Raw genomic sequence first — 10,289 nt, 5'->3', positions numbered from 1 at the left:
AACATAGGTGATCACCAATAAAATATCTACTTGGGCCTATTCAGGAGTGGTTCTGTTTGCTTGCCCCTTACACCAGTGTTTCTTAAGGCTTGTGCCTGATGCCAGGGAAGAGAGACAGGAAATATTTTCTAGCCTAAAAAGTGAAACTCATTGCAAAGCTTGACTTGTGTTCTCTCTTTTCAACTTCCTCATTTTTCTCAAGCGTTGGCTGTGGTCGGTTTGCAATGCCTCTTAGTTCCTGAACTCAAGGCCTGATGTCGCAGTTCAGCTACAGCACATTTTTCTCCTCTCCTTCCTGCTCCTCTGGCCCATTGAGGAGTGTGAAAATAGGGTCCTCTGAATGGTCCTTCTGTCCATCTTTATATATCAAGAACTCTCCCCCCCCCCGTCCTCCATCCCCATGTTATTTAGGCATGTGGTTTTGCAAGCAGAGGCCACATAATCCCAGCTTTGAAAGTGCCTGTTCAGCTTCCTCCAAGTGGGCGGGAGTGTTTGCAGTGGACCAGCACAGGGTGTAGAATTTAAAGCAAAGCAGCTTTCTGTGCTGGGAAATCCCGTTTTTTGCACCGGAGGCACCAGCTTCAATTTTATTCTTGCTAGCTATAGATGATCCTAGCAGAAGAGATCAAGGGGGAGTCACAGAAGACAAGACAGGAAATGTGGAACATTTTACTGGCACAGTTCATTTTAATTTTCCTTTACATGCTTGATTTGAATCTGATTCAGACAAAGCTTTGTACTTCTTGTTCTTTTAAAAAAAATTTAAAAATTACTTTTGATTGAAAAAAGGACCCTGCTTTTAAATAGACACGTTGTTTTAACTATAATTTGCCTTACATATTTGACCTTTCAAATATTATTTAGTGACTAAGCTAAGTACATTTGAATCTTATGTGAGTTAAAATAGTGCAAGAAGGCTCCAAGCACTAAACTCCATATATAATTAGCAATGGCCTGTGAATGCAAGCCTCCTGAGTGTTGACACCATATCACTTATACTTTGTTTTATGCCCTGGGTTTCTTTCTTTCTTTTTTTTGCATAGAGCCTTTAATGTAAAGATGACTTGTACAAATTGCATAAATAAATGTTCTTTCTGTCTGGTCTGGTCTTGCAGAATAGCTTTTGAAAGGCAGAATAGCATTTGAAAGAGAGAAGCTGCCTGTTTTGGTCTAGGCTAGCTATTAAGTATTTAAAGTTAGTTACTGGTTTTGCCGTTATATATTATATATAGCAGTGCTTCCGTTTACTGTATTTAGTTTATTACTTCTATTTTCTATTTTGATCAGAACATGTATTTTGGTGAATGCAGAAATATTTCTAAATACAATGAACTTTATGGTTTCATAAACAAGAATTCATCCCCTGACCTTTTTTGTTTGTCCCATCTTCCATTGGAGTAACGCAAAATATGCTTATTAAATGAAGAACAGGTAATCTTGGGGGCCACAGTGGGCCACAGTTGGAATTAGGAGACCCTCTTGCGACTATTTTCATAAAATGCTGAGGGAAAATGTCCTTTTTTCTGATGTGGTACCGATGACCAGTCACAGAAGACTGATGTACCCCAAATTAACTTCCTGGCTCCCAGGTGCCTTCTGTCACCCGTGCACATATCGGCAAATTTGAAAAAAGGCTGCAGCCATGACTCATTTTAACCAATTGCCTTTGAGGCCCACGTGAGTCCCAGAGATGTTCTTAGAAATGAAAATGAATTTGAGGTCTGGCATTCTGCCATTTCATTTATTTATGATTCAAGGAGCCTATCAAAAATTAGGTGAGTGAGATTGCTGGATATATGCCAAGATAGTATCTACAGGCACATGTTGGCCAAGAGCACCAGGATGTCAGTCTCTGGCCTAATGATAATCTACTTCAGTTAAATACTTCTGCCTTCAGTTGGCTGGAGAAATTTTGTTGCCTGAGGCAAAAGACCTTATGTGCTTCCCATTCCTTTTATTTTCCAGGAGAGAAATGATCTTCCAGGAGAGAAAAGAGTATCTTCCAATACAATGAAATGGGTTTATTTAAAGGATTTCCAGCTCCAGCTCCATTCAGCACTCTAATCTATGCCACAAAGGCCTTCCGTGAAAGGATTTCTGGAGATATTTAATCATTTATGCAGCTTGAATCAAAGGAAGGAGAAAAGTGTGTGTGAAAAAAGGAATCTTTCTTATTCTATTTTGACACTGGTTTTAAAGTGGTTTATTTCCCCTTCCCCTGGGAAGACAAAATTTAACCAAATGCAATAACTTTGAGCCTTAATTTCATCAGAAGCTAAGATTTATACACTATGATTTATGGAGCAAGCCATGGTGGCCTGGTTCACAAATAGCGCAGAGCCATAACAGATGGTTTTCATACCATGTACTAAGCCACAAATCAAATACCTGGTCTTGGCATGATGCTCTAATTAGCACCGTTAATTATATTTAAGGGCAGCAGTAGATTTCCTAGATAGGTTTCTCATGCTTTTCCTGTTACTCCTCCTGTTTGGTCAGTGCACTGATACAAGCACAACAGTTTTGCTCACTCTTGTAGGTACAATCCTCTGTGCCCATTCTCTTGCAACATGAAGCACCAAAGATCTTCCACTGCACATGTGGCTTTATCCCAAGTTACAGCCCTCAGGGCCAACTCCATATGACTAATGTACTGTTATTTCTTTGAAAAATAAGCGATGAAGGGGAAAGGTGTAATTTCGCAGCGGCAACTCACGATGACCATCCTATTTGCTTGGAAATGGGCGACGCAGGAGAAGGAGGTGGTGATGTACTGTAGTTACTCCAACGCAATTCGCAGAGGAGGATGCAATCTGGTGGTGCAACAGTCGCCGCTGGCGTTTCTTCGGTTGCTGTTGATTTCTGTGCAGTCCGAGCGCTGGAGAGAGTGACACAAAGCCTTTGGCTCCTACCCTGGACTATAGCGCCTGGCACCGGGGGGTTGATAGTGGCTGGCACGGAGAGGAGAGGAGGGGAAGCCGGAAGGCAGGGGGTTAATCCCGCCGCTCCAGCTCCAGCTTCTCCTGTGGGGAAGGCAACCAGAAGGGAAGGGGGCGGTGCCTCGCCCAGGAGCGCGGCACACCGCGCCGCATCTCCCGTGCGCATCTTGCAGGCGAGCGGCGGCGGCCCTGCTGCGCCCTGCTACAGCCGGTCGAGATGAACGCGCCGGGGAAAGCGCGCCGCGAGCGAGGCAGCCTGGCCGAATACGAGACCCAAGTGAAAGGTGAGCTCGGGGTTGTGGGGGGACGGCGGCGGCGGCGGCGCCCAGTGGGGGTCGCGGTGGGGCTGCTGCTGGGGTGGGTGGGGCTGCACGAGCTGGAGAGTCAAGAACACGGGGACCGGAGGGAGAAGTGGGGGGCTGCTCAGTTGCATGCAGCGACCGAAAGGGGCGGGGCTGCGTATGAGGGGATAGGGGTGCACTGTGTGCACGGGTACCGGGGGGGTGGGGTGGAGGGCGTGCTTCGGGAGCGCCACTGCGCTATCGTAGCCAGGGAGTGGGGAGCGGGGGAGGGGGCGGCAGAAGCGGCCCACCGGAGCTGGACGTCTTCCTGCTTTTGCAGGTGGTAACCGCAGTGACAACGGCGTGGTGGCCCTCTCGCTCTCCCTCGCTTGTGAGCATGTAGGCCTGGGTGATTCAGGGCAACCTATGCTGGAGCCAGGAGCCCCCTTCCCGCTGGGGTGACTGCCTTGTCAAAGATCATCCTCCTTGCGGGGATCCATTGCGGCTGCGTTTTTATTGCTGGCAGACCAATGCGTTGTCCCACCACCCCTCCCCGCCCCTGAAACCTAGAAAAATGTGACCCAGATTTTTCAACCCAGATAATAATATTGCTAGAGGTGGTAAAAAACGAAGCAAAAGCTAGGATACTGGTTTTTTTTTTTTTTTAAATGTTCCAGGAGCATGGACATGAACATGCTCTCACAGATAAAATATGTGTGGCTATTGGTTCAAGACATAATGTGAGGCTCCTTAATGAAAAAAAGAAATAAGCCAGATTGACAGGAAAAGAAAAGAACTCTGGAGTCTTGATTCCCAGCAACCTCTCTCTTCTCTGTAAAATATTCATTTCCACTTCCCATCTGAAGACACCCTTGTACAGCAAAGCTGTTGATTATAATGCAACATCCCTTCTTCAAGGTTCCGGTTGTTCAACTTCCTCTCTGTTGTGACTGATCAACCAGCAATAATTCTGCCTCTGCCCCATTCATCTGCAGCTTCTCTCCCTCTCCCCACCCCCCAGCGCATGGCATCTTTCTGAACATGCCTCAGCTTGTTGTGTATAACAGAAGCTTCCACCAAATACCAGAAGGCTTTGGTCCAGCAGTCTGAGTTCACAGTCTTTACTACAATTTAACCAATCGACGCACAAAATCTTCTAAGGCATTTTGATGTTTGAGGAAGAAAGAAGAGGGCCCCCACTTGGGGATCACCATCATTGAGAAAACTGGGTGTGTGCATGGGAGTATAAGCTCAGTTTCAGTAAGGAGCAGCTGTACGAGAGGATAGTGCTCCATTTTAATGCAATTTGCATAGGATATTACTCAATGGATATTATATTGTGAAGCAGACTTCTCTTTCTTATCAGTGGCAAAACACCATTGATGGCATTGAAGCAGGGCTTTGTGGCAGACACCCCGGGGTCCCACTAAACAGGGGGTTTCAGCAGGAAATCCTCTAAATGCAATAGGGCTGACTTATGATATTTTGATTTGAATAAGTAATATATATATTACAAATCGGGAACAGGCTATAAAACTGTACATCCATTAAACTACGTTACTATGTCCTTGATTACTTGGCACCTGAAAACAAACAGGTTTGCTTTATTGTTGGGGTATCCCTGCCCATTGCTAAGCTTAATTTTCTCTCCCAGAAGTCCTATTACCCTGCTCACTACAATAGTCCTCCTAAACCATATAAGACTGGATACACGCTACTATGCATAAAGGAGAAATAGAACCCAAATATATTTAGACACAAATAAATTTATGCTTTCTTTCCTTTTCCTGTGTTCCTGCTAAAAGAAGCCAATGGCAGTAACTATGACAAAGATCTTGGAGTCCTAATGGACAGTCACTTAAATATAAGCCAGCAGTGTGTGGCTGCTGCCAAAAAAGCCAATACAATCCTAGGCTGCGTTAATACAGGAATATAATCAAGATCATGTGAAGTGTTAATACCACTTTATAAAGCCTTAGTAAGATCACACTTGGAATACTGCATCCAGTTTAGGTCACCACAATACAAATATGATGTTGAGATTTTGGAAAGAATGCAGAGAAAACCAACAAAAATGATTAGGTGACTGGAGGCTAAAACATAAAGAGCAATTGAAGGAACTGGGTATATCTAGTGAAAAAAAAGACTGAGTGACACCATAGCAATGTTTCAATATTTGAGGGGCTGCCACAAGGAACCTATTTTCCAAAGCACCAGAACGTAGGACAAGAAGCAATGGATGGAAACTAAGCAAGGAGAAAAGAAACCTAGAACTTAGGAGAAATTTCCTGACAGTGAGAACAATTAACCAGTGGAACAACTTGCCTTCAGAAGTTGTTGGTGCTCCATCATTGGAGGCTTTTAAAAAGACTAGAGAGCTATTTGTCTGAAATGTTATAGAGGCTCCTATTTGAGCAGTGGGGATTGACTAGAAGACCTCCAATGCCCCTTCCAGCTCTATTATTCTGATCTATTATTAGTCCCTGAAGCAGAAGGTGATTCATCTACTTCAGAAGGAGTAGGAGCTTTTGAATGTGGAAAATATCCCCTGAGGAGATTTTGGGGATGCTTTCATCATGGGGCTTAGTTCAGTGGATTTTGCTGATATGTTGGCTTTGCTGTTACAGAGGGCATGCCCCTGGGGTAGGAATAGCCAGTATGGTGGCCATGGGTTCCAACATGCCAATGAGCATCTCCAATGTGTTCCTCCAGGCTTACTACCTCACTTGACATTTTCAAAAGTTCTCTTACGTGGGAGACGGTAGTGACAAAGCAAAATGCTTTCACATCGCCCTTATCTCCAAGGAAGGCATTTTTTACAAGTAAAAAAGTAGGTGTTTGCTGTCCACTGCTTTATTTAAAAATGTGGCAATTTTGCTGCTCTTTTTTTTTTTTTTTAAAGAGAAGCTGGGGTGGTAGAAGGCGGCTTCTAGTTTACATTCTTGGAAATTAGAGGCAGTGGCTGAATACAAGCTGACTTTTTCCATTTTAGATGTGCTGCTTTGAGTCTGGTTGTGTATCTCCTTCTTAGCCCTTTTAGAAAAGTGGCCACAGCAATACAAATACATCCAGTGGCGCACTAAATGCAGACCCTTTGAACCCAAGTAGTTTAGCTTTAGGCCAGATGTCAGATAGATCCAATGTAGGATATGCTTGGTTTTCCCATGGTTGTTTCAGGCCATTCATTCAGTGCTATGTAGAAGGAAACAGAAGGGTTATTTAATTTATTATTACAAAGGTACTTTTACTACCAGAGGGAGAAGCACTTGTGGAATGTTCTGCTTTAATAACTTCACCTCTGGGGGCTCTGTGCTTTCCTTAAGGATATAGGCAGTGTGTTGTGTCTTGCCCGCCCTCAGAGCAGCCGGGGCCTTCTTATCTGCTCCCGAACACGGAGGAATGTATGCCTCCCGGCCCCAGTCCTGGCTCCATGCCCAGACAAACTGCAGAAGAAGGAGCACCTCCCGGCCCCAGCCCTGACTCCATGTCCAGGCAAACGGAGCAGCTAGACCCCTCCCCCTCCTCCACAGCATGTGAGCCTGAGGAGGGTTTATTACCAACAGCTGATTGGAGTGACCCTCGCATCAGAAGATTGGATAGGCGGAGGCAACAGAAGGAAGGGAGGGGCAGGCCTTAATGAGTGCTGAGTCATGGAGCCACACCCCATGGCCTATATAAAGGATCTGCTTTCTGGCAGTCTCTGAGTCAGGCAAAGTCAAACTTATCTTGCTGAAGTCACTTACTGGTCTCCTGCCTGCTCTGAGGACTTTGCTAGGACTTTGGGCAGAGCTGCAGAGGCAAGCCTGATTCGGATTTCCCTGACCCGGCCGTCAGCGGAGGAATGGGACACGACACAGTGGTGAGATTCAAGTAATTTAACAACCGGTTCTCTGCCCTAATGATTTCTTCCAGCAACCAGTTCGCCAAACTGCTCAGACAGTTAACAACCGGTTCTCCCGAAGTGGTGCGAACTGGCTGAATCCCACCACTGGATATAGGCCATATTTGCTCTTCTGCCTCTGACAGTACTGTAAAATGGTTGGGACCAAAGCAAGTTAATTCAAGGTATAAGATGAAGCTAGCTAAGCTGCAATGGTGGGCATACTGCCCCTTGAGTGTGTTAGGTTACATCTCCAACAGTTCCTAATAGGACAACGTTTGGCCATATTGACTGGGAATAATGGAGGATGTAGTCCAACACATCTAGAAGGCACAAGGTTAAGGAGTGGAAGGAGAACCTTAGAGAACTAGAATTTGCTCTGAGGTACTTGAGTTTTGGATACCAGATTAGCTGGAGACTCAATAAGGGTAACATAATCTGTTTGAACCACCATAAAAATTTGAAGGCAGGCAGATATATCTTAATAAATAAAATCCTTGCAATTGCATCACTAAGTCGTTCTTTTTTAAGCAAACTACTTTCTAAAGAACAAGACAGTTTGCATGAGAAGAATATAGTATTACAAGTAGTGCTTGACTTATGACTGTTCTTTTAATGACAGTTTAAAGTTAATGATGATTTCAGAAAAAGTGACTTATGACTGTCACAAGATCCCTGGGGTCAGGTGATTGCATTTTGGGTGCTTGGCAATTGGCTCACATTTGCTACCAGCTGCAGCCTCCTTCACTCACATGATCATTGCTCGTTACCTTTTCTGCTGATTTCTGGCAAAAGACACCCCTTGGGGAAAGTGAATTCACTTAACAACAACTGCAGTAAACATTGTCATAAAATTGGGTCTGACTTGACTTACAATGGTAATGTTTTACAATGGAAATTCCAGTCCCACTTGCAGTATATGTCGAGGACTTCCTGTAGCTGTGTTCAGGCGAAGATTTGAGGCATGTGATAAATCGGATTATTTGTAGACTCTTGAATGCCTGACTCCAGTATTTGTTAGTGCAATTAATATAGATTATTTTCATTGTCTTCTCTATGGCTTACTGGAATGAAGCAAATACTTCTTAAAGGCTTTCTTATTTTGTCCTTCTTTCTCATATCCTTGGCTTTGTGCCTTATCTTGTTGCTGAATCAAGACCTTGCATGGGGGTAGGGGATGGGGAATGGCCTGATATCACTGCCTTCCTTTTTCTCTCCAGTCAACTAATTCTCCGTTCTCCATGTTCCCAGCTGAGTTTTCTCTCCCCGTTGAGTATAGCTTCCGAGTTGTCAGTTCTGATTTTTCAGAGGCTTTTGTGCTGAGGGGTGGGGGAAGGGCTTTATCCATTTCTGTGTCTCTTCACTCTTCTGCCTTGTTTCTGTTGATAAAGCTGGTAGATAAAGCAGATGTGTTCCCCCCCATCCTTATTTGCTGGCTCCTTTCTTAATGCCCCCATCCCATTAAGCAATAGACTTCCAGCACCCTGGGGTCTGACATGGATCATGGTTTTTTGAATTCTAGGCTGAGTGTTGGTGGAAGGAATTCATTTTTAATTTTAATAGATTTTTTTTATTTTAATTTTTTTTTTAAGTTCATTCTTACTTCTTCTGTTAACATAAAACCTGTTCATGCTAAATCAGGAAACATTTCTTCCTCAACATATTATTCTCTTCCCATTATTTTGGATTCTAGTATTTTTAATGCTGTATATCACCCAGCAACCTTCCATATTTCATAAATTTGGGTGAGATGGGTGACATAAATTTATTCAATCAATCAACCAATATGCACACACATACCTTGTGATATCAAGGGTAGATGCAAAATACATTGCTCAGAAACGTAATTCCATAATCATTTGATAATATCTAGCGTCTAAGCTGACCTGCAGTTTCAGCAGGCATTGGCTTCTCACACATTTTCAAGTGTAAATCTCACACTTTCAGGGGACTAGAAGCTGAATTTTGCACACAATACCACTGCTTGCATTGTTCCTACACTTTTCTAGAATATTTACATCATATGACCATGTCTCTTGTAGGACAATCCTCCACTCTGCCCGATGATGTTTCCATATGTACAGTGCATTCAGAAAGTATTCAGACCCCCTTCACTTTTGTAAATTTTGTTATATTGCAGCCTGACTCTATAGTTGTAGAAATTCATTTTTTCTCATTAATCTACATTCAGTACCCCATAATGACACAGTGAAAACAGAATGGCTGTAAATGTATTAAAAAGGAAAAACTGAAATATCACATTGGCATAAGTATCCTTTGCAACAACAACACTTGAAATTTAGCTCCAGTGCCCTCCATTTCTCTTGATCGTCACTGACATGTTTCTATACCTTGATTGGAGTCGATCTGTGGTAAATTAAATTGATTGGACATGATTTGGAAAGGCATACACTTCTCTGTAGAAGGCCTCACAGCTGACAATGCATACTGTAGCGGAGCAAAAGCCACGAGGTCAAAGAAACTGCCTGCAGAGCTCCGAGATAGGATTATTATAAGGCACAGATCTGGGGAAGGCTACAATAAAATTTCTACTGCACTGAAGCCTTGATAATTCTCAAATGGAAGAAATTTGGCACAACCAGGACTCTTCCAAGAGCTGGTCGTCCAATCAAACTGAGCAATCGGGAAAGAAGGGCCTTAGTAAGAGAAATGACCAAGAACCCGATGGTCACTCTGTCTGAGCCCCAGAGATCCTCTGTGAAGATGGAACAGAATTCCTGAAGAACAACCATCACTGCAGCCCCCCACTGATCTGGGCTTTATGGCAGAGTGGCTAGACAGAAGCCTCTCCTCGGAGCAAAAAGCACCTAAAGGAATCTCACACTGTGAGGAACAAGATTCTGTGATCTGATGAAACCAAGATTAAAAATAATTAAAAGTAATTGTGTTCTCTTCGTTGACGATGTCAAAATATTTAACACTACCAACAATACAGCTACCCTTCAAAAAAACCTTGACTTTGTGTCAGAATGATTTGGCAATTCCAAATCTCAACCAGCAAATGCTCTGCCTTACACATTGGAAAAAAGAATCTAAACACTAAATACAAACTCGATGGACATTACCTTACAGATGATCCCCACCCTGTTAAAGACCTTGGAGTTTTCATATCCAATGATCTAAGTGCCAATGCCCACTGCAACTACATTGCAAAAAAGGCTTTAAGAG

At 43.6% G+C, this 10,289-nt stretch overlaps 1 protein-coding gene across 1 annotated transcript in view; it reads left to right on the top strand.

Moving 5' to 3' along the window:
- The first annotated feature begins 2,749 nt into the window (after positions 1 to 2,749).
- The window catches only part of ARHGAP4 (Rho GTPase activating protein 4), a 51,955-nt gene continuing 44,415 nt past the window's right edge, over positions 2,750 to 10,289 (top strand). Inside the window, exon 1 of the mRNA XM_058171235.1 lies at positions 2,750 to 3,223. Within this exon, the coding sequence (XP_058027218.1) occupies positions 3,157 to 3,223 (67 nt within the window). The 5' untranslated portion in view covers positions 2,750 to 3,156. The remainder of the gene's footprint in view (positions 3,224 to 10,289) is intronic.

The sequence above is a fragment of the Ahaetulla prasina genome, chromosome 2, assembly GCF_028640845.1.
Source record: "Ahaetulla prasina isolate Xishuangbanna chromosome 2, ASM2864084v1, whole genome shotgun sequence".
In the NCBI taxonomy this organism is placed as follows: domain Eukaryota; kingdom Metazoa; phylum Chordata; class Lepidosauria; order Squamata; family Colubridae; genus Ahaetulla; species Ahaetulla prasina.
Note: the sequence above shows the minus strand (reverse complement) of the source record. Positions and strands in the feature narration are given on the sequence as shown.